General features: G+C 42.0%; 1 protein-coding gene across 1 annotated transcript; it reads right to left on the reverse strand.

The window, feature by feature from the left end:
* Positions 1-1,115: 1,115 nt before the first annotated feature.
* Positions 1,116-24,849, reverse strand: LOC108294863 (phenylalanine-4-hydroxylase-like; the record flags this gene model as incomplete). The annotated part of the gene is made up of 9 exons (XM_017516872.2): positions 1,116-3,019; positions 5,094-5,209; positions 9,029-9,162; positions 9,697-9,792; positions 12,311-12,367; positions 16,387-16,456; positions 17,498-17,633; positions 19,791-19,987; positions 24,782-24,849. Coding segments are annotated over 9 exons (918 nt in total), but the record flags the coding sequence as incomplete, so codon positions are not given.
* Between the last annotated feature and the right edge of the window lie 445 nt (positions 24,850-25,294).

Consider the following 25,294-nt stretch of genomic DNA (forward strand, 5'->3'; position numbering starts at 1 on the left):
TTTTTTGGCAAATGTTAGGGAAGTTGCTCAGTGCTTTCTTAGCATTTCAGCCTGACTATGGACAACTGTGAAGTTTCATTGATATACTTTATTATCTTTATTTGTTAACAAACATTTATTAAGCACTTCCCATAGAGCAGTTATTGTCCAAGCAGTATAAATACAAACTAGCCATAATCTAGTCTAAACTGGATACAAGGGGTAACTCTTTATTTTTTAAAAAGTCATAATTTTGGACCAGCATGGTGGCTTACACCTGTCATCCCAGCATTTTGGGAAGCGAAGGCATGTGGATCACTTGAGGTCAGGAATTCAAGACCAGCACAGCCAACTTGGCAAAACCCCTAAAAATACAAAAATTAGCTGGATGTGGTGGCACACACTTGTAATCCTAGCTACTTGGGAGGCTGAAGCAGGAGAGTCGCTTGAACCTGGGAGCCTGAGGTTGCAGTGAGCCAAGACTGTGCCACTGCACTCCAGCCTGGGGAACAGAGCAAGACTCCATCTCAAAAAAAAAAAAAATCACAGTTGGACTAATTTATAAACTATCAATAACTTTTAAAAGGGAAAAATACAAATTTAGTTGTTTTTAAACTTTTCTTGCATAATAGTTTTTTTCTAATAGACAATCTTAGTTAACTACCTTTCTTGTGATGCAGCTGGCTCAGAAATGGTTTTTAAACAAATTATTGAGCATCTATTATGTGTTAAGTGCTAATGGCTTCAGAGGTGAAAATAAAGTCAAGGTTTCTGTTTTCATATAGCTGACGTATTTAGAAACCTAGAATTAAAATTTAGATTCCTGCTTTCAGAAACTTATGGAACATCGATGCCACACACTTGGAATTTTTTGCATATTTCTTTTGATTGTACTCAGCAAGATCATCTGTCAGTAAAAACTACTGTTTCTAAAATATTGTTCATTTACTAGAAATTAAACAAATAAAAACACTTACATATTGGAAATTTATTAAATCCCACTGCTATAGACCAGACTTTCATATTTGGATAAAAAAGAGCTAAGAACTGAGTAGCACATTACCAAAGATACAAATAGTATTTTTCATTCAGTGTGTAATTTCCTGTGAAAATCATAACTCAACCAAAATTTTAAATTCAAGCTCATTGAAACATCTTTTATTGTCAAAGATATGTAATATTTAAGTTCCAGAGTCAACAATTAGCTTTTAATGTGAAATAACAAAACATCAGAACAATCCCTTTACAGGGATTGTTTGGTGTTTAGAATAGCACCAGAGAAAAATGTCCATTTTCACTTTAAAATCACTGGGTTTTACAAAGGCATAAACATAGATATAGGTATAAAATTCCAACTTCAAAACTGTGAAATTTGAGACACATTCAGTAAATTCCTCTTTCCTCCCAGCTGGCTTATGTAAGCAGGTATTGTGATACCTCATTAGTGGATCAGGTATAGCTATTAAAGACATAAATGAACAGTTGAATCATATTTCAAGGCTGCAATGGACCTTGGTTTATAAAGTTGAACTCCCGCATTGTTAGAGTGACACTGAGGTCTCAAGAAGGGAAATGGCTTATCCACATTGACATCATTGGTAAGTGGCAGTCTGACCACCACAAATCAGGTTTTCTCAAACTGAATGTACCCGGTAGAGTTTGGCTATTAATAATAAAAATGATGATAATTTTGGGGTACTTAAAAATACAGGTCTCTGGGCCTTACCTTCAGATATTCAAATTGGGTGGAGCTGGGAAGGTACCCAGAATTTACTGTTGATGATGCTACAACTGATCTGACAACTACACTCGAAGAAACACTATACAAATTCTTTAAGACTTAACTATTTCCAAAATAAAATGGGAAGTAGTGTGAGAATTTCAAATCATAGCTTTAAAGACATTGCTTTTCTCCCCTCTGCTTCTCAGATATTCATGTGTTCATGTCAAACACACAATCAACAAAAGTCAAGGTCTGTTGACTGTCCAGGTATGACTGTGAGTGTCACAAGGAGCTCCTGCAAAGGGCTGGAAATATGAGCCTCTGGCCATTTTGTCATGTTAAAAAATTATCTGGCTAACGTATTTCTAAGGCAGTGAGAGGATTATTTCAATCCAGGAAATGTTTGAAACTGTAAAATTGCATAAACTATTAATGTTTTATTTCAAATAAAAATAAAATTTTCTCATTTATAGATTTGCTTTTCAATAATGTATTGACTTATTTATTCAATGAACATTTTCTAGGTATCTACCAACCAAGCCTTTAGTCAACATCTGCTGCATCATAAATGTCTTCAAAATGTCTTCCAAAACAGACTAGATAATTAATTGAAAAATGATACTGGAAGTTGTGGGGATTAGGTGGGGAGTTTTATTACCTTATACACAGTATTTATGATTACAATGAAACATACAAAAAAGTTTTTACATTAATATAATTCTAAAGAAGTTCAATGTTTATAACTATTTTAAGGGGCTTCTAAATTATAGAAAATTTACTTAGGTACAATAACAAAGCAGTGATTGGAATCACAGTTAATTCAAATAGAAAATAAGCTTCATAGGTTATGATTTATATTAAGCCCCAAAATTCAATTATAATGACAGTCTTGTGATTTACATTTAGCCTTATATAATTCTTTATGAACTCTCTACAAAGCATATATGAAGCTTGAATGAAGCAGGTCCCAAATTTTAATTAACCTGGATGAATGCGACAGATTACTGATTTAACTCAATTGAGAATATGGGATTATCATCGCTAAATCAAAGATGACCCCACAGGATTTACCATTATGCTTTTGAGTATATCCCCATATCCTGTCATTTCAGATTATTTTGACTTATTTGTTCTTTCTCCATCTTGTTCTAAAAAGAGTTTAAGTCTGTCATTTCAAATTAAGGTTTGCTTTTCAGACTTTTTTCTGATAAAAGAAGTAGTTGGATCTCCATCAATAGATTCGCAGTTGACAGGCCAAGTTCTGTCCATGGCTTTACTTTATTTTCTGGAGGGCACTGCAAAGGATTCCAATTTCACCTACAAAGAAAAACACCATCAAAATGGGCCACTCATATTATAAACACTCTGCAAGTGTCCACAGCGCAAAGCACTAGGGGATAAGTGGGCTTCTTGGATAAGCTGGATGCCACCCCAACTTTCAAGGAGCTTACAGCTTCATTATGGTATAAGTACTTGTATGTTTTAGAAAGTGCCAGAGCTGTTAATGTAATCAGCATCCCTTTTCCATAGGTCATTTCTCAGGGAAGGACTGAACAGCTCTCTCCCTAGGCAAATCATTAGCTGTTGTGTTTTTCTTTTATATTACCATTTACAGATACTTCAAGAAATGAAATCACTGAAGCTAAAAGTATGGTTCACACAAAACTCTAGTGTCAGAATCACCTGAGGTCTATAAACTCCCAGTAGTTATCACAAATTTGGTAAATTTAGCCTTGACTATGACTCAAAGCTATTAATTTTCAGCAAGCTCTTCATTTGATTCTGATGTACTTTCAAATTTAAGAATCCATGGTCTAAGCAGATAACTCAGTCTACATGGCTAGATCACTGGATGAAGGTGTGACACGACCTTCCATTTATGTCATGTTCTCACATGCCAAGAGGATGTGAGGCAGAAATGGATAGGACATAGGGTGGCTCTTCATGGAACTGGAAGGAGCCTTGGATGCGGACAAGCCTCACTCCCTCCTAGAGCTTGAGGAAACAGAAGTATAGAGAGGTGGTGAGGGCTCACATAAGGTCGCATGGCTCTAAGGACCCGTCATTTTCTAAATTTGTTTTTCTGTGAGTTTAAAAATGCCTTTACAAATTATAGCCTGTGGAGTTAATTTTGCCTTTTCAGGGCAAATGACGAAGAGCAAAAACAGGTATGGCTTTCTCTGTCTGTCTTATATCCTAGCTTCCAGAGCCCACAGCTGGCTTCCTTAATGAGCAAATCTACTCCAGCTGAGCATCCAGGATAGCATCTGTGAGGATGAATCAGCCTAGGGCTTTTCAAAACAGCAGATCACAGGTGGCCACATCTAATGGATGATGATGGTAATGGCCAGTTTGGGCCCTTTGCATTAGAAGTGGCCCTAGACAATGCAAAAGGAGTATTGGAGAAACTCTTCAAGCTCATCGGCCCTTTTGGCCTTCATTGATATTACATAAAAAAGGGAACACTCCACCCTGATCTGTCCTAGAATTTCTCTCTTTAGGTTCCTCCCTTTGGTAGTTTCATCCATTCTTTCAATAGCTCTTAGTTACCTCATATAATTTTTAGAAATAGGGCCAGATTCTGGGGATAGGGGTAGGTGCAGTGAATCTGACATGGCTCTCTGCTCAGGTCTAGTTGGAGAGAGAGACAAGAAAATGATTATAAAACAATATAGTGATAAGTCATCTGAGAGAGGGGTCTGTGGGAATGCAGAGACACAGGAAGGACATACAAATCAGTATTCCTACACAAATAGTTATCTATGCAAGATGTCAAAAGTGTACTGGAGTTGGATGCATGCCCAAGTAAATGAAAGTGAAAAGGAGAATATTTTAAACATAAAGAATTGCATGGGCAAGGGTTAGGAGCCAGCATGAGAACTAAAAATTGATCAGTGTTGCTGGAAGAGAGTATGAAGGGCTAGAGAGATAATCAGGTGATGAATGAGGTAACCCTGTGATATTCTTAAGGGCAACTATTATAATATTCTCATTATGAAGGAAGAGTGGAAGGCCAACAGATGAGCCACTGGACAGTTTATGAAGTGGACAGAGCCAGGCACAGTGATACCAACTGGACACTTTTGGTAGAAGAGATGGAGAGGTGAAGGAGAAAAAGGAACATGGCAGTGACAGGCCAAGTGTGGAAAGGTGGAATGATGGTGGGAGGTGGAGTGGAATCTAGGAAGGTCGTAGGAAAAAGGACACAAGCGTAATTCTGATCTTTTTGCCAAGTTCTTCTCCATCGATGAACTCATGGCTTACATGGAGATGCTTTGCTCCTTAATTAAATATTTTGTTACATTTCTTATTGTTCCTATGGCAATGGTAGGGAAACAGTCTTCTATCACTGAGAAACAGAGTGGCATCATAAGGTATATAAATTACTTACTGTTAATGGAATCAGCCAAAATCTTAAGCTGCTGGATATTGTCCAAGACCTCAATCCTTTGGGTGTATGGGTCATAGTGAACTGAGAAGGGCCGAGGGATTGTGGCAGCAAAGTTCCTAAAACCAGAACCACAGGCTTGAATGAAGGACACCATTTGGAGAAAGGTAATAATGCATGAGTTCTCAGTGGCATTTTATTTCTCTTTTAGGAATGTGGACACCTCCCTAGAACATGGGCTTCAAAGGCCAGGGCTGAGAAGGGGAGTGAAATTTTTGTGAGTCTTCTTGGGAAGCCTTTGTGTGTGTGTGTGTGTGTGTGTGTGTGTGTGTGTGTACAAACACACATATACACATATTTATCTTCACCTATCTCTAAGAAGACAGAAATAGCTTATAATGAAAGCACTGAAGACAATAAAGCCACAAACTCCTGTCATTAAATAAAATCAATAGTGAGTAAACTCTAGCTAAAGAATGCATATAGAGGGGAAAAAAGCTCTGAAATGCTTGACAATCAATGCAGAGGGAAACAGCTCTAAAGAGATGAAGAAAGCACTATGTTAATAATGAAATTTAACATGGATGAAATACCTTCTATGTTGCAAGAACTTTGTTAAGTTCTTTTTTTTTTTTTTGAGACAGAGTTTCACTCTTACTACCCAGGCTGGAGTGCAATGGCGCGATCTCGGCTCACCGCAACCTCCGCCTCCTGGGTTCAGGCAATTCTCCTGCCTCAGCCTCCCGAGTAGCTGGGATTACAGGCACATGCCACCATGCCCAGCTAATGTTTTTTGTATTTTTAGTAGAGACGGGGTTTCACCATGTTGACCAGGATGGTCTCGATCTCTTGACCTCGTGATCCACCCGCCTCGGCCTCCGAAAGTGCTGGGATTACAGGCTTGAGCCACCATGCCCGGCCGAACTTTGTTAAGTTCTAACTGCCATACGCTCTTTACAAATAGCTTTCCTTATTTAACCTTCACAAAAACGTTAGGAGAAAGGCACCATTACTATGTCCATTTTGTGGATGAGGAAACTGAGGCTCTGGAAGGCTGTGTGACTACTAAGGCTGTACAGTCAGTAAATTGTGCAGCTGGGAAGGAACCCAGGCAGTCTGACTCTGGCCTGGGCCCTCTGCTTTCTGGCCTTCCCAATGCCTTACTCCTGAATCTGGGAGAAATCCACCATGAGGGCCTCTGAGGGACATCATGCAATACCATTAATAAGATATTCTAAGGTAATCACACATTTCTAAGTTGTCCTCTGGTGAACGTATAAGCTGCTGTACTGTAGAAAAACAAAAACAAAAAAATAGTCACGGGATCTCCAAGTTCGGCAAGAGTGGCTCCCCAAGTTCCAAGTCAAGCTGCCTGGGCTGAAACCCTGCCTCTGCCTTCACAGCTCTTGTGACCATGGGCACAGGGCACCACTCTTCTGCACCCCAATTTCCTCTGTAAAATTGGAGCAACAGAAGTACCTGCCCCACGAGGTTGTAGCAAGTGCTGTTATAGTATGGAGTATGTGCCCCATGAATGTTGCTACTTTTCATGAAGAACAAATGGTCAAGTACGTATTTCCACCTCTTATTCTCTGAAAAGAGCTGTCTCAGCCCAGCTTGTGATGTGAGCCATAAGTTACACATTTGTGATTTTGTTTACTCTGTACCTCTTCCTCCTTCTTCCTATAAAGCGGCTCATTTTTGCTTTGGGTGATTTACCCCTACCCTACTAGGTGTATCTCAGTCCAGAAGTCAGTATTCAGTGCCAGCTCTCCTCTGGCCAGGAGGTAGCATGTGAACTATGCTCAGCCAATTGTATCTCTGTCTACAACTTGAATCTTGAAACTCCACGTGGTGAGAATTGGTTTCTCTTGGCTGGGGTGCTTTGAGGGAATCCAAAGGGAGATTCCTTTCTTGTTTTGAACCCTGCTCTTTTTTTTTTTTTTTTTTTTTTTTTTTTTTTTTTTTTTTTTTTTTTTTTTTTTTTTTTTTTTTTTTTTTTTTTTTTTTTTTTGAGACGAAGTCTCACACACTGTCACCCAGGCTGTAGTGCAGTGGCGCAATCTCGGCTCACTGCAATCTTCGCCTCCTGGGTTCAAGCAATTCTCCTGCTTCAGCCTCCCAAGTAACTGGGACTACAGGCATGTGTCACCACACCCAGCTATTTTTTTTGTATTTTTAATAGAGACGGGGTTTCACCATGTTGGCCAGGATAGTCTTGATCTCCTGACCTGATGATCCACCCGCCTCAGCTTCCCAAAGTGCTGGGATTACAGGTGTTAGCCACCGTGCCCTGCCCTGAACCCTGTTCTTTGGCGTTCTTTGACTCTATGAGCCACTTATCAGCAGAATGGAGTTTTCATGGTTGTTTCGCTTGAGGCCTCGGTACTCACAGGCCTGTGTCCTAAGCTCTTCCCTGCTTCTCTGGGACTGACCACTTGCTGGTTAGAGAGTTGTCCCCAGGCCTATCCAAATGTGATCTTGATATGACACAGTGCTCATCAGCACTGCCTCTAAGCCGCAGTGCCTGGGTCCAAATTTTGGACCTTTGTGGGGAGAAGGGGTGGGGGCAGTGCTGGAAGGAGGCTAGGCTCCCAGTTTTGGAGAGAACTAAAAAAGCAGAGCAGGAACGACTTGAGAGCTCTGGACAGAGCTGGAGAAATAAAGTCGTTTTAGGCCAAACCAAGTGGATTTGTGAACCAGCATTTTACCGTTAAGTATCTAAATATAGAAGTAGACATAAATTAAAGAATATCTATTTTAAAAGAAATAAACTTAGTCTTCGAGGTCTCTTTATTTCAAAGGGTTCTCAAACAAATGTTAGCTGGACCTGCCTTGTCCCACAATCTTGCCTTGCAAATGTAAGGTAAATGAATGAGTTGTGTGGAAGGGGTAATTTTTACCTTTTTTTGCAAGGGTCCTGGGGAGGATGGAATTTGGATTTGAAAGGAAGAACTAAGATGTGTGTTTGTGTCTTGAGTTTCTCCCTCATGTCTTTTTTCAAAAGTGTGAATTTCTTTGAGAAGTCATTCATTCTATCATCACTCCCCTCCAGTCCTCTGACCTCTCAGACACCATAGATAGGGTTGAAAGCCAATGTACCTAGCTTCATAGACTCTCAAAGGCCTGTATGTCCCATGCCTATCATCCATCACTGATAATATTTTTTAAGTGGTAACATACAGTGAGTATTAGAATATCCATGTCCAGGGGGACCCTCTGCCCAGTCTGTCTCCTACTTGGGTGCAGGAGCTATGTACTCAGAGGGCCAATAGTCTCAGAGTCCCAGCACCACTCCATCTGCCTCTTGCTGAACTGCCTCTGAGATTAATACCTTCACCAATTATTTACTGAGTGCTTTACTCTGTGTTAGGTATTGTTCTGGGGGCTGGAGGAAAAGCAGAAGATAGAAAGAACAAAATATCTACCCTCATGGAGCTTACCTTATGTAATATATTACAAGTTAGTAAGTATTTCAGAAGCACTGGTGGCAGGGATAGGTAGAAATAAGTTGGTTAGAGAAAGACATATAGAAATTAAATTTGAGTAAAGATACAAAGCACATACAAAGATTCCTCAAGCACGTTTTGTAGGTGTTTGGGAGAAGAAAGTGAAGAAAGGACTTCTAGGTTATAAGACTTCTTTGATTTGGTGGGGAGACTTCTGTGGCCACTCTGTATGCAGGAGGATTCAGTGTCTGGACTTGGTGGTTGTGTTTAACAGGGACCAGGTGGCAGGGATATGTGCAAAGGTCAGCACGCCCAGCCTTCCAACAGAGAGCAGAAGAGAAGGAGGGTGGAGAACATGGGAGAGAAACTGCCTGTGTGACAAAGTTGCTGTAGGCATTCAAGTCCACTCTCCTGGCCAACCACCTGCAGATGAGTGGCACCAGTCAGGAGGCCCTCAGAGCTAGTGGCTTACCTTTGTCACCACCTCACCTTACTTTCTCCTTGGCATCATTAAAACTCTCTGCCACGTAATACAGGGGCTGGAACTCCGTGACAGTGTACTTTTGGATGGCTGTCTTCTCCAGCTCCAGAGGAAGGAGCGTTGGCTTGTCTGATAAGCAGTACTGTAGGCACCAAGTGAAAAGTTATCACTGTTAAATCAGAATCAGTATTCCCTGCTGCATCCCATAACCCATTTGTGCACCTTCTCTCATCTCACCCAGATTCTTTCTACATTGTGGCCCAAATGCAGTGAGCCAAATTACTTTGCATATCATAGCTCATCTAAAACCTGCAGCTGAGGGAGAAAGTAATTAATTCCAATTACTTTCAAGTAAGGTGGTCACTGGATAATGTGAGAGCCAACCACACTTTCTGGCATGTGTTTGCATACTCACAAGGCTGCATGCATAGTTGAGCTTTGGAATAAGTAGGTCCCTTCTCCCCAGAGATATGTGTACTTGAAATTCCATTTCTATCTGTAACCCTCACAACCATAGTCAAATCATTGCTGCTAAGGTACCAGTCACTGGAGAATGAGTTCCTAGGCTGCATCTCAAAATGGATACATATAGGGTTTCAACAATACCAAAAGTACAATAATGGTGTTCTGCACCCACCACTTGTAAATCCATCCTTGGTTCCCATTAAGATCATACCTGTAATTCACCAAAGGAAGACAGGAGCCCAGCTCCATATGCCTTTATGGCATCTCCTTGTTTGCAGAGCCCAAACTCCACAGTAAACCAGTAAATCTGGAATGGAAAGTCAAGCTGAGATACGCTCTGTGATGGTTAATCTTATGTGTCACCTTGACTGGATAAAGGGATACTTGGACAGCTAGTAAAGCATTATTTTGGGCATGTGTCTGTGAGGGTGTTTCTGGAGGGGGTTGGCTTGAGTCAGTGCACTGAGTGGGGAAGATCTCCTCTCAATGTGGGTGGGCACCACCCAATTGGCTGGAATCCCAGATCAAACAGAAAGGCAGAGGAAAGCCAGATTTGTATTCTCTCTCCCCTAGAGTCAGGACACCCTGTTTTCCTGCCCTTGGACATCAGAATTCCAGGCTGTCTGTCCTTTGGACTCTGGAACTTGCACTCTACCACCGCCCAGAGATTCTCAGGCCTTTGGTCTCAGACTGAGAGTTATACCATCAACTTCCATGGTTCTGAGGCTTTTGAACTTTCATTAATCTGTGCCATTGACTTTTCAGGTTCACCAGCTTGCAGACAGCATACTATGGGACTTCTCAGCCTCCATAACTGTGTAAGCCAATTACTCTAATAAGTCCCCTCTCAGTCCTGTCTCTCTTTCTCTATCTCTATGTATCTCACTGGTTCTTTCTCTCTGGAGATCCTTGACTAGTACACACCCCAAAGAAGGAGAAAGCAGCAACGGCCCCAGTGCCGTGGACAGGATTGTCCAGGTAGGAGTCTGTGCAAGTCTGTTCTCTGAATCAGCATAACCTGTGGTCACTTCTTTGTGTCCTGTGTTTCACTCTATCCAGTCACCTGCTGAATCAAGTGTTGGCTGAATGTAAAGCATGATGGAAAATATCAGGGGATACTGAGAAGTCTCCAAAGGAGATCCCCAACAATTTTTTACCCCTATGACAGGAACTCTTCCATCTCTTTTTTTTCTCTGTGTTATCAGCCAGAGTGAGATGTTCCTCAGATGCTCTGAAGCTGGTGGAGTCCATCAGACACAACAGTGGGAGGTAGAAGATTTGGTAGTGATAGAATCAATGAGGGGAATATCCCATCATCCATTATGTGTCACGACTGGATGAAGGGATACTTGGACAGCTAGTAAAGCATTATTTTTGGGATGTGTCTGTGAGGTGCTAAAACTTGGGGGGTGTTTCTGAAGTCAGCCTCTGCATTTATTTCCCCAAATAACCAAATCTGTCTCTTTCAATAGTTCTCAGTCCAATATGTCCTAGACACCTGCCCTGAAAAATATATGGGGGTTCTGGAGCTAAGGGAAACCCAGAATTCAGTTAGCTGCTGGAGACAGTCACAGTTTTGGCAAATTAGGGGTAGGTTATTAGTTACATCTGTTTATTGGACTGGAGAATGTTATACTTGGGAGGGCTGTCAGAGCTTAGTCAGTCTAACCACCTCACATACAGGTGAGGAGTCTTCAGCCCAAGAAGGTAAGGCAATATGCATGTAGTTACACAGCAAATTTAGGGCAGCAAGAATCCAGAACTGTTCCCCAACCAATCAGTAGCATTTTTTAAATCAGTAACAATTTTTTAGAGAAGATGAGTTGGTGATAAGCCCTTTAATATTGTTACGGCAGGCAATGTGATGCTCTGAGTTCCAAGGTCATTTTCTTTGTAGAAGTGAGAAATTTACTCAGCTCTGTAGCTTCTTTGGTAGTTGCTCCTTGTATCTCTGCAGCCTCTGGCATTTAAAAATCCATGTTCACAAAAATTTAGCTAAATTTAACTATATAGTTAAATTTTTAGTTGCTTTTGAGATGGGAATGATGGAAGTAGATCCCATTTTTAGAGATGAGGAAGAAAAAGCCACTTGTTCAAGGCCTAGTAGCAGCTGGTCAGTGAGAAAATAACCTCCTGGGAGTTTTAGCTTTTCTGATGGAATGAGTTCATAAGCTTCTAAACAGATATATCTTAATGATAGAGTTGCAGTCATTGGCAGTCCATAATTCAATTACATATTTTTATTTTTCAACTTCCAGGACAGGCAATGTGGTTAATGGCTGGGGTGGGATGTACTAAAATTAGAAAGGAGTATGAGGGGAGGAAATCACCTGCTATGCAGAGTTGCTGCTCCTATAGCCCCAATGGACAAGTGTCATCAGATACACCCGGGAGAGGAAAGTGTTCAGCAAGAAGGGAAAGCCCATTACTCCCTTGCATCTGAGAAAGGAAAGATCCTAACGTATGCTCTGGCGTGAAGTTAGAGATGTAAATATTCCCTCTTCAAAGCTCTGGATCCAGATTACTTCATATACAAACTTTATGCCAAGGGTTTCCAAGAGCTACTATTATAGCCTGTTGGTGGGTTCAAAATACTGCTTAAAATGTAGGATGTAAACGTCTGCAGGTAGCTGATTTCAAAATCAAATCATTAAGGAGAAATCAATCAAAATGTGAAGTTTCACTTGTGCAAATGCAACCCATTACATTCTGATTTTTCCCACCAAATAACCTGGCTTCCAGGGGAGTAGCAAATGTTCAAAGACTTGATGAGGGCCATAGCCCATAGCACTCCCACCATCCACCCAGGGAGAGAAGGAACTTACTGTGGCAAGTTTTTCAATGTACTCATCTGGTGCACCCAGAGAGGCAAGGCCAATTTCCTGTAATTGGGGGAAACAGAGTCACTGGATCAGTGGGTGTCTGGCCGTCTTTAACCTTAACCCACAGAACCAACCTGATACTTTCCATGAAAAAGTGATGGATGGCCAGATGCCTTCAGAAGGGCCCACATGGACCCTGAGTGTGCTGTCAAGCCTTTCCTGGCCATATGTTATAGAATCACAGATCTTTAGAGCAGGGGACCCTTTCACCCTCACTTGGCCCTTTGTTTTCACTTTATAAACAAGGAAATGGAGGCACAGAGAAGGAAAGTGACTTGCTCATGGTCACAGAGTCGCTTATTATCTAAAGCTTCTTCTGGACTCCAGCTCAGTAATTATTCACCAGCATAACATTCCTGGAGTGTTAAATGAGTCTTAATCACATACCCTGGAAACATCACAGGAGAACTGCACATAAGTGGCGGCATCCGTCCAGGCATATATATAGCTGGAGAGTCTGGCACGTCATAGATTAATTTGCACCACAGCTTCTATTGCAGAAGTTCTCTACTGGTCTCTTTGTCTCTTTTACAGCACTTACTCAAGCCTGTCTTGTGTGCATGTGTCTTTCCTACTATCCACATTCATTCATTCTAGAAATATTTCAGTTCATTCGATGTGCCAGACAGTGTACAAAATCAGTAAAGACATCTTGTGGATTTTAGTGGAGACAGACAATAAATAATAAACACACACATAACTATGTTAGAATAATATAAGTTCTTTGGAAAGAAGAAACAAAATGAGAAAGAAACAAGAGGGATTAAGAGCTCCAGGGGATCAAGGGGAGGCTTCAATTTTAAATAGGGCTCCAGGGTAAGCATCATTGAGAAGGTGATATTTGAGCAAAGACTTGAAGGAAGTGGGGTTGTTGGTTTTACTGACATATGAGGGAAGCACACTGCAGGCCAAGCATATAGCCAGTGCAGAAGCTTGCATTTCTTTCTCGAGAAAAGGAAGTGTTGTTTGAGTCAAGAAAGAGGGAGGGACCAATGTGGCTAAAGCAGAATTAGTGAGGGGGCAGTGGCAGGAGATAGCAAAGAGGGGTCTAGGCCAGATCATGCAGAATATTTTTAGACGTTTTAGGGCTTGGGCTTTTCTTCTCAGTGAAACAGGTGCCACTGCAGGGATACGAGCAGATAGATGGTCATGAAGCAGTCCTTCCGGCTGCTGTCTGAGAATAGACGGTATGAGCCGAGGATAGAGGCAGGACACCAAGAGACTATAGGGGCAGAGGATAGAGTAGGACATCAGGAGACTGAAGGGGTTGAGGGTAGATAGGACACCAGGAGACAGGAGAGGTGGAGGGTAGACAGGACGCCAGAAGACTGGGGATGAGCGGGGGTGGGCAGGGTAAAGACCAGTAGTGGGGGCCAGTGAGGAGACTACTGCAGTTACCAGGACGAGAAATGATCGCAGCTGAGACCAGGTTTGTAGCAGTGGACATAATTGAAAGCGTCAGATTGTACACATATTTTGGTCAGATGCTACACATATTTTGAAGATAGCACACACAGGATTGTCTGAAATATTGGTTGTGGGGTTAAGAGAGAAAGGAGTTGATAATGTCCCAAAGTGCTTATAGTATGATCATCTGGAAGGAAGGAGTGTCTATGAACTGATATAGAAAAAGCTGTGCTGGAGAAGGTTTGAGCTGGAAGATCCAGAACTCAGTTTTGGACAGGATGATAGACAAGTCTTAGAGGCATCTAAGGGGAGATGTTGAATAGGCAGTTCAACATGTAAGTCTGAATTTTAGGATGTAAGTCTGGACTGGAGATATAAATGTATCCATCATCAGAGTAGAGATGGTGTTTAAAGCCAAGAAATTGAGTGAGATCACCAGAGGAGTGGGTGTAGACAGAGATGAAGACTATGATTAGACCCACTTTGAAGCAAGAAGCTACATGGTCTGGGTCAAGCCCATAGCCCGGTTCAGATTATGCTTACAAAATGCTTTCTGATTTAGAGGGAACCAAATTCAACTTCTTAGCCTAGATCTGCTCTCCTGACCCTCACCTATCTCCATTCCATCCACCCACCCAGACCTACCACAGTCTCAATTCAACTAGAAGCCACTGATAAATCCAAGACCAGAATGACACCTTGTTCTCTTAGTCATTGTTCTTTGTGAGCCTAGAGCTTACCTACAACAAGGGGCCCCAATATGCCCTATGATCCAGCCCCACTCCATCCTGTACTGTAGTGTGAAGCAAGTCCTGCCTCTGGTCAAAAAGGAATGTTCTCAGGAAACTTTCAGCATGACTCCCTGCCTTGGGACTGTCCAGATCGACGTTGTAACCATGTGGCACTGATGCCCCAGGACTCCTGTTTGTTGACTTGAGTAACTGTCCACTCTTCTGTAGGGTTCCCCAAAGTGGAAATGGCTTAAGGAGGACTGCCACTTAGCCTCTGACTTGGTAAACTAGCTTCTGGTGGTAAGAATAAAAGGGTCCTATTCTTCAAGGAAAAACCTGTTTGTTCTTTGGCCATAGTAACAAATCTAGATTTTAAAACTGTCCCAATCAATCAAAGATATCTTGGCAGCGGTAACCATACTTCTGAATGTCATTAGTGATGCTTCTACAGTTAAAGTTCAACTAATCCCTAAACACTCCAACTCCCAAAATTAAAACAATCTTCGAACTCCAAAATTTCCCAAACCTCACATAAAAGTAACCTTTCCCTTTGTTTCAAGAGGCTGCATCTTGCACGTATAGTTCTCCATCACTTAGCAAGCAATAAGTTTTTGTTTGTTTGCTTCAAATATTAAGTGGTAGATTCTTTACTTGTCAGTGGGAATGTTTATTTCTTCCAGCTGAGGGAAAATGCCCATCAAATTCACACACAATCTCATTATTCTGAAATCCCAACACTTGGCTCATAGGTCATTCCATTTGATCCTCGTGGTTCCTTGTGAGGGAGATGACTGGTGGAGAGAGCTTTCCACTGATCCACATTTATTAAAACTGAGTCACAGGGTGGCTGACAATGTAACCCAGGTAACACAGCTGGTTAGTGGCAGGGTTGGAGTCTGGGTACATCAGAACCACCATTCAGCCTTCTCATGATCCCAGCCATGCAACCATGGTTTTAGGCTGCCTCTCAGTGCCCAGAGATAATTAGTAGAATTATTGTGCTCATCCCAAAACTTTTTCCTTTTTGGCCAGGCGGGGTGGCTTATACCTGTAATCTTAGCGCTTTGGGAGGCTGAGGTGGGAGGATTGAGGCCAAGGGTTTGAGGTCAGCCTGGGCAACATAGTAAGCCTCTATCTCTACAAAAATTAAAAAATTTAGCCAGACATGAAAGCATGTGCTTGTGGTCCCAGCCACTCAGGAAACCAGGAGGTTGAAGTAGGAGGATCACTTGAGCCCAGAAAGCTGAGGCTGCAGTGAGCCACGATTACACCACTGTACTCCAGCCTGAGTGACAGAGTGAGACCCGGATTTAAAAAAAAAAAAAAATCTTTGCGAGCTTGTTATAACAACACTGTGAAAGATGAATGAAATTCTAGGTTGCAGCTTTGATAATGTGATAAAACATTCAGCTCATTTTTTTTCTTTGTCAACTGTAAGTCAGGGTATTGGCATTGGATTCTTGGCAAATGTCATCTTACTTAATTCAAGCATATACATAAAAAACTGCCTGACAAGGTAAAAAGTTGCAATGGCCCTGATAAAGAGGGAAATGCACTAAAAGATTGGAAGAAAGTGAGGTAGTTCCTGCATGGGAATCAGGGGGCTTTCCTGGATGAAAGGCTCTTAAACTGTACCTAGCAGGAAAACTGAGATTAAACACATTGAGGAACACACATATGATTCAGAAGATGAGTGATTCACCAACCCCATGCTTAGTACCCGGAATGGGTACTTAACTTCCCAGAACCACACATCCATTTCAGGTGGGATCCTGGTTTCCTCTCTTGCAGAGGGCATGAGGGCCCCTCCCTGGCCTCAACTTATTCAAGAAATTCAGGTCACAGCCCTATAGCTAGAAGGCTAAAAAGTCCATTCCTTACCTGGGAAAACTGGGCAAAGCTGCGATCTGAAAACAAGGGCACATGTCCCAACAGCTCATGGCAGAAAGCATAGAGAGCTTGGAGGGGAGGAGGGTTAAGCCAAGCCAGACTCAGTCTTTCTACATGAAGAATGGGCAGAAAGAAAGGAAATACCTTTTTTAGGCTTATGATCTCTCTTCCAGGAATAAGTGATATGCAAAGGTTGGGATCAGAAATGGCAAGGTACAAGATAAAAGGAATAAAAGGAATGAAAAGCAAGAGACAGGTACATTGTGGGGCACAGCAGCCAATGGGTCTTAGGAGTATGCCCAGTGGGGTACAGGGCAGAAGAGCTAATATCCTTGTGCACATGTTCCCATGTACCTAAGTGAGCTATGAGTCATGAACACTTCTCGTCCTGTCTTCTCCCTGGTATTGACTTCCCTGGGCAGATATAATATGCTCAGCTATTCCACTGGGAACTGAAACAAAAACAATGCTGCTCTTCTCTTAGTCTGGAGGGGGACAGCAGTGAGGGAAGAAAAGCTACATTTACTTAACACTTTCTGTGCTATGTCCATTTGGAACAGGTCTTTTGGATTTGTAGCAATGAACTTTGTGGGCAAGGAAAAATAATTTGGAATGTTCTACTGATTTTTTTATGAGTTGCATAAGTTTTATCAGACTAAGGGGATAACTAAACGCCCAGAAGAAGCACAGTGGCTGCCATTCTGTACCTCTACCCAATACACAGTCTAGACAAAGAAAGATAAGAGTAATCTAGATGTACACTTAGGAGGTATTGAGATAGCTTGGCTTCCACTTGTTCCTATTCTCATCTGCAACTTCGTAGCTTTGACTTTGGAACTTGATTGGGATCTCTCATTCTCACTGCCAAGGTAGCTCTGAATCATTGGATCACAGGATGCCCAAATCTCCAATCAGTCTGGTCTATCTACTTGGGTGCAGAAAATCTCTAGAATAGATGAGTTTTTCTCTCAGTACTACCAGCAAACAATCTAGACAACTAGTCCTGTGGACCAGCCAGCAATGAACCCAAACCTCATTCTTGCAGCAGGAAAGGATGGAACCCATCGTGCCTGGCAACTGGTAGCTGGAGGACAGTACTCACGGTTCGGGGGTGTACATAGGCTTGGATCCATGTCTGATGTACTGTGTGCAGTGGAAGACTCGGAAGGCCAGGCCACCCAAGAAATCGCGAGAGGAAAGCAGGCCAGCCACAGGTCGGAGGCGGAAACCAGTGCAAGCTGGGATGCAAAGAAGAAAGAAAACTCAAAGCTCATCACCAATGAGCCAGAGGCACTAGAAGACCTTCAGATGGGGGACAATACCCATAACTGCCCAGGGACATGGGCTTTGCTGGTAGGTAGGCTTGGCTTCAGATGTCTGCATCGCCGCTTTCTAGCTGGGTGCGCTGGATCAAGTAAATTCACATCTCTGAGCCTCAGTTTCCTCATTTGCATAATGTGAATAGATACTTCTTAGGAATGTTCCAAGAATAAAAAAGCTAATGAATATAAAGTACACAGGGCCTGGAGCACTGGAAACATGCAATACATTTAGCCTTCGTGACCATTTGTTAGGGTGGAGCAATTATTCCCTACTTCTCTTGCTTCTAGTGTGAAGGGGGAAGTGGTACCTCATTTCCCAGAAGGGAAGAGTATGGAAGGAGTGCTTCTAGCTTCTGTACTGAGCCTCACACAGTCCACCCCATGAGTAGCAGTGGCCTGTCTGACTGTAGCATTTGGGAAGAGAATATGAATATTATCAATGTAACTATTTCTGTGCTGCTCTTTCTTGATTGCTCACAGAGGACCTCATTCCAGTCTGCTCTTGGCCATGCAAATGGACTATGCTCCATGAATTGGCAGGGAAGTTTGTCTAATCAAGAGGTAAAATATTAGCAAGTCCATTAGTGTGCACATCTATATCACATTCTCTAAATTGCTTTATTTTAAAACTGACCTCTGATCACCATCTCTGTGGTTCCTGTATCTGTCTCCCACTTTGTTCCAAACTTGGGAGGATAAGGACAATGACAGTGATAATGGCAATAATAGCCAGCACTGTATATTATCTACCATTTGTCAGACATTCTTTTAAGCTATTTTATATATGCTACTAATCCCCACAATAGCCCTATGAAGCAGACAGTCTTATTATGCCCACTTTACAGATGGGAAAGCTGAGACAGACATAGGTTAAAGCTTTCATTCAAGGTCACAGCCATAGGCAGTGTAGCTTCAAAGTCTGTTGTCTTAATTACTATTATGTAGCTTCCCAACTGCCAGTGTTACTGTTTATCATTCTTACTATTGGCCATGGCAATGGGAGTACTTAGCTAAAGAAGTCTTTGGGATCCCCCTGCCTCCTGCCCCCATGTTCTCTGTGTCTTCAAGTTGAAGCACACTCTGCTTAGACCCTTACTCTACTCTTTAAGAAGCAAAGAGCCTCTAATGGAAGGGACCCAAAAGGTCATCTAACTCACCCCCAATCTGTCCTGGCTGCCATGTCCCTACCTGCCAAGTAATGTCCTTGGCTCGTTGCCTCCAGCGTGGCCCACTTCTGCACAGTTCTGATATATAGAAATTCTTTAACCTGTAATCTGTCTCCCTACTTTTTCTTATTCTCTCTGACACATAGTAGGTATTCAATATGTGTTAGTTCATTGTTCTGTTTTTGCTAAATTAACATCCTCTTGGCAGAAAGAACAACACCTATTTCCCCTGGAAATGCTGTGCAGAGGCCTGTGACTCAATGTACTTACCTACTAAGCTACTCAGATTTCAATTCAGTCCAAAATTCACTGAATACCTGCTGTATATGCAGCACTGTGCTGGATGTTCTCATATGCAGCATCTTACTTCATTCTCACAATTTCCCTTTGGGAAAAGCTAATGAGTTGCCAGTGTCCATTTGACAGATGACAAAACTGAGGCAGGTTTACTCAGCTGGAGAAGTTCAAAGTCAGGATTCATACCAGTTGCACAGACTCAGAGCTCAGGGCTCTTGACACCATCCCCCAAAATAGCACATTTTTTACACAAACAAACACTACTAACCCATAACCCAGCAGGAGCTACAGGGCAAAAAACAAACAAACAAAAAGACCAGTATAGCACCTTGGGCTTTAAGTGTGAAAGAAAATACTTTTCAGGGACAGGCACACAGCAAAATCCATGGCCTCATGTGTTGGGCTGAATGAAAGTGGATAAACACAGTAGAGGCTAGAGTGAAGGCAGAGGGCAGTGAAACCGAGTTCTTCCTGGAGGAATCAACCTGCACGCATTTCTATAAAAACACGTGTTTATACCTGCTTCCGCCTACTTATCTTCCCCTTCCTTCTCCTCTGCCTCAGTCCTCCCCTTCTTTCTGCAGAGCTTTTGACCCTGATGTGGACTTACTCTGCAGGAATTGAGAAACGTCTTCCAGCTGTGGAATATTATCTTCATGGAAGCCACAGTACTTCTCAAGAAGTGGAAAAATGTGATTGTACTCATAGCAAGCATGGGTTTTATACAAGGACTTCAGAGTCTTGAACACCGTACCCCATGTTTTCTTTTCTTCCTCCGTGTATTCCACCCTAGGGATGGGCTGCCCACTAGAATACAGATACAAAATAAGAGTCTCAAGCAGGGCAGAGAGGTGCAGCAGAACACAGTTAGGTTAGCAGAGGGAGTCGGGGGCCAGAACCTATGAGCTGCCATCACTTGCTATAGTAAATTTCATATGTTATTTGAAAGAAAAAAATTCCACATCTTGATACAGGAAACATTATTGTTTTGATTTCCCACATGAAAGAGTGATTTGGCTAAGCAACGATACAAACTGTATTGAGGATTTTCTCTTACTTTGGGGAAATCACTTGGTTTTTTTGCTCTTCCAATTTTCTAATTGCTTACCTAGGGTAGAAATTCACTTACCTGCAGGGGCCAGGCAGGTATCACAAAGGTGTAAAGTGGCCGACGTAAGGCAACAAGGAGAATGGGGGCCAGCTAGAGAATGCATTCCCTTTCTAAACAAGGGCATCTAAGTCCAATTAAAGCAACATTGCGTATTTCACGGTGTCAGCTAAAGCCAAGTCTGAGATCACCTTTGTTTGGTAGGCATGCACCTACTGGGTTTGATATTTCTGCTCCTGGGAAGTTATAAAGGTATTTAAATACATGCTAAGATTCCACATTGTATACATATATCAAAACATCATGTCATACAACATAAATAAATATATAATTTCATTTATCAATTAAAAACCTAAATAAATAAATTCTAGATCAAGGATTATAAATAAATATTGGAACGAAGGAGAGAAAAATATATAAATCCATGCTAAGTTATAAAGTACCATATATCTTCTCTACACTGAGCTTGTTCAAGTACATATGCCAGGCCACAGATCCTGAATCTCTTGTGGAAAAGAAGGCTCACATATCTGGAGTCTATAAGCTCCCCAGGTGACTCTGATGCAAACTGTAGTTTAACAGTCATTAGTTTAAAAAGTCCTTTTGAAAACCACCTAGGAATGAGCCTTGTTCTGAACAGCACAAACAGATGAAAATCAAACAAAGCCTGACTTCAAAGACCAGCGACTATTCCCTAGGCTGCAGGTCTGTTTCCCTAACAGGAACACAGAGTCTGGGACAAAGTGAGACTGTTTATGTCAGAATTATGGATCATCATTGGCTCCAGATTAGGTCTTTCCTGCCCTTTCAGAGTTGTACCTCATCCAGACACATTAGATCACAGTCTTTGTTATTGTCTACAGATGGGTGACAAGGATTAGGAAAAAAGACAGCATTTTAAGCCAGACAAGCTCAGAAAGCGTTGTGGTAGCCAGCAGTGATAGTGAAAAAAAATCAGGTAGTTTTTGCCCAAGAATGCGCCATTATCAAAGCCAAGCACTGATATAGCAGACGAACAGACTTTGGAAACAGATAGAGACTATTCAATCCTTGGCCCTGCCATTCCCTGTATCAGCTAAGGCAATTTAGTAAACCTTTCCGAGCCTCAATCTGAGCAGCTGTTACATGGGCTAAAAATAAGTAACTATTTGTATAGTATAGATAAATTTAAGTCTAATACTATGTACAAAGTACCTAGTATTAATATTGACAAATCATAACAATTGGATGATTGATCACTATCATTGCTACTGCTTCTCATTTTAAAAGAAAGGCATCTGTTACTCCTGTAACAAATTTCAAGAGATGGTGACATCCTGAGCACCAAGATATTCTGTGGGTTGACACCTGTTGTTCTAGGGTCTCAACATCTGTTCCCCATTCATCAGTAAAGCACCTTTCTCCCCTCTCAGTCTGTGAGGTTCAGATGAGGAGAGACTCCACCCCTACCTTCAGAAGTGGGCATGTGACCAGGCTAAGCCGATTGAAATCTCTCATTCCCCTGCACTGTGCCTGGCTAAGAGATGGGCCTGTGTCCTAATCAGAGTCAGTGGACTCAATGACAGAACTTGGTTGACTTTCTTTGAAATAGACAGGACCTCTAACTAAGTTGGGATATCAGCCCAGAGGTACTAGGTTCCCTCTCCAAGATAAGTGAGGCCAATGTCTGAAAGCAAGGCCAAAGCAAAGGACACTAGAGTCAGAGAGAGGCAGAGAATGAGACAGTGAATCCTGGACCTGTCTGAGCTTAAACCACCTGCCTTAAACTCTTTATTTATAGGATCCAGTAAAGCTCTTCTTTATGTCTGAGTTGTTTTGTAGCTGAACAATATAAGCTCCTATGATCCATTTTATCTAATCCTAGATAAAACTTACAAGCCTAACCTCCACTCCAGTAATATCATCAAAACCTGCTGTAGCAGCCTTCTAGATGGTTCTAGACACCATTCTTGGCTCTGCCTCCAATTCACCACTTTGAGTCCTTACCTTTATATGGTCTCTTGGATTCATTCATTCAACAAATGTTAATTGAGCACTGTGACAAAACAATCAGTTGCCCCTGACCTCATAGAGTCCACATTTCCAGTAGGGAGAGACAGAAAGCCAACACAATTCGTTAGATGGTGATAAATGCTATAGAGAAACAAAGGGCAAAGGTATAGGGAGTTTCAGAGTGGGGTTTCAATTTTACTTAGGGTGTAGAGAGGGCACAAGGCTGAGAAGGTGACTTCTAAATGAAAGCCTGAGGAGAGCAGGCCTCACTGCTTCACTCTGGAGTCTTCCATTTAGCTTTCACATCACTGTTTGAGATTCTGATTCTGCTTTTCTGCAGGTTTATCCAGTTAGCACCAGTCCCTGAAGTCTAAAGCAGTGACAGCTCTATCCCCCTTGCACACTTCCTGGGGCTGCTCATCCCAAGCTTGATAGCAGTGGCTCAGTAGTCTCTGCTTTCCTGTGAAAAGCAGGAGTCTCAATTCTAACTCTGCCTCTTCCTACCTGAGTGAGACCTTGGTCAGTTTTTAAAAAGCAAGATCACGCACGAAAGCACAAAAATGTTAAAGATGTGACACTAAATAGACCATGTAAAGACAAATGTTGTCAAAATGAGAGTAGAAAAAGGTAGAGTGTTGCCTTGTTTGACCTCTGTTGGAGATACACACCTCAGTAGAATCAAATTTTTTCTCCTCCTCTGCGCAAGTCTGGGAATGACTGTGAAAGTGCACAGTGAGTACAGATTTCGGGGTCACAAATACACTGAAGCAATTAGGCAAATTCACAGTAGAGTCTCCAAAAAAATAAGGATGAACTATACCAGATCCTGAAGTAAAAGACTATTTTGAAGAAGAAAGACATGGCATCAAAATCTTAAACGAGATGAGATCAAGTAAGGTCTGAAACAGGCTTTGAATTTTAAAAAATGGTGAGCCCTTAACTAGCCACATGACCTTGGGCACATCAGTTAGTTAATCATCTGGGATTCATCTATAAAAGGTGAGAAATTGACTAAAAATTTTTAACCCATTTCTGAGAGTCCAGCCAGCTACAGATGATTTTCAATAACCAGTTTAACTGATGAACATCCAGGACTGTGAGGTAATTCATCAGTTTCACTCTTCTTCATGAGGTTTCACATTTTTATGAGAAGGAAGTTGAGGAGGACCTGTCTCTGTCCTCCCCAAATCCCAGCAACCCAGAAGGAAGTAAATGTACTTTCTAAGGACCTCCTCCTTGATGATACGAAGTGTAGTCTCCAGACACTCAGAGAAGTGGCTGCAAATACCCTTTGAGTTCAACACACCTGAGTTTAAAACCTGTGAGTGTCACACACTAGCTACATGATATTGGCAACTTACTTAACCTTTATAAGCTTTGGTTTCCCCATGTGACAAATGAGAAGTTATTATTATTAAGGCTAAACAAAATGATATATACAAAGGATTTAACAAAGCCCCCAGACATATAGCAAGAAAGTATTAAGTATGATCTGTTATTGCTGACTATCTGAAGGACTCTTGCCTGTACCCACTTTGATGGTGTCCACCTGACTGTGCTGGGGCAAAGGTGGGGTCAGGGGAGGAAGGTCACCATCTTCTGTGAATCCTGCTCAGCAGGAGCCAAGGCCCAGATGGGCTTAGATCTGACTAAGGGCAGCACAGTTTTGAATCCTTCCACTACCAGAAGTTATTCTGAAAAAAACATTCTCTTTTTCTGGAGGTTTTTCCATGTTGAAAGTAACTTTGTATTCAGTATAGAAAGGCCAATTATCTTCTCCATCTCCCTGAGATTCTATCAAAGCTGTCAAACTACTATGCCACCAGTGGTCCGGACGACTGTTATGTTTCTTCTTGTGCATGTCTTTTCTTAATCCCTTAACTCAGTAATGGTGCTTGTCCAAACACTAAGTTTCCCATGGGAGCATTTCTGTAGTTCCTTAAGACTCAAAGCACCAAAACTGTTCTCTTCTGAAACATATTTGATATTTGCATTTTCTTTTGGCTAAAATAGAGTAGGGAAGGAACATAGAATCTCAGACAGGAAAAAAAGAGAGAGAGAAAAAAAATCCTAAACTTGTCATTCACAGCTGGGTCAGACCAGATAAAAGTGGAACACTGAAGCTTGGCTGCCCTAAAATCTTGAATGATGCATTATATCAGTGAAGCAGCCAGCTCCTTCTTGAATGTAAATGATTCTCTTTTTCCTTCTTCCCTGTTTAATGTGGAGAAGACCAGAGGCTGTTTTATTCAGGACCGAGGCCTTTTATAATTGCTGCAGACACCACTGCCTAATTAGACAATAAAGCTTGGGAGAGAGCAGGGCCCCAGCACAGCGGGTAATTTTGTTTTGTCTAGCAGCAATCTTTTTCAACGTGTGTTTTGAAAGGGAGGATTTAAACACACACACATACACGCACGCATGTGCACACATGCACACACAGACGGTAGGACTAGGGGTGTGTTTTTCTCTCTTCCCCACAACAAGCAAGGCAGACTTACTGGCGGTAGTTGTAGGCAATGTCAGCAAACTGCTTCCGTCTCGCACGGTACACAGGATCTTTAAAACCCTAGGAGAAAAGAGACACCTGATTTTCAAGGCTTTGTAGAAAGTGGTCTGATACCTTTATGAATGCTTTGAATGGGGGCTCTTGAGCCACGACAGTACATGTCTCCTTCCCTTGGTTATACGCTAAAAATAAAGTCTCAGTGAAACTTAGGATAAGTTCTCCTACCAGATATTATGAGTGACACATTATCAGTAACTCCTTCAGTTTAGCATCCATCAATCCCTGCTATGGATTCCAAGGTTCATGCTCTGTTTTGTTGTTTTGTTTTGTTTTGTTTTGTTTGAGACAGAGTCTCACTCCATCACCCGGCTCCAGGCTGGAGTGCAGTGGCAGGACCTCAGCTCACTGCAACCTCTGCCTCCTGGGTTCAAGCAATTCTCCTGCCTCAGCCTCCCGAGTAGCGGGTACTACAGGCACATGCCACCACGCCCAGCTATTTTTTTTT

Source organism: Cebus imitator, unplaced genomic scaffold (assembly GCF_001604975.1).
Source record: "Cebus imitator isolate Cc_AM_T3 unplaced genomic scaffold, Cebus_imitator-1.0 Scaffold18, whole genome shotgun sequence".
NCBI lineage: Eukaryota > Metazoa > Chordata > Mammalia > Primates > Cebidae > Cebus > Cebus imitator.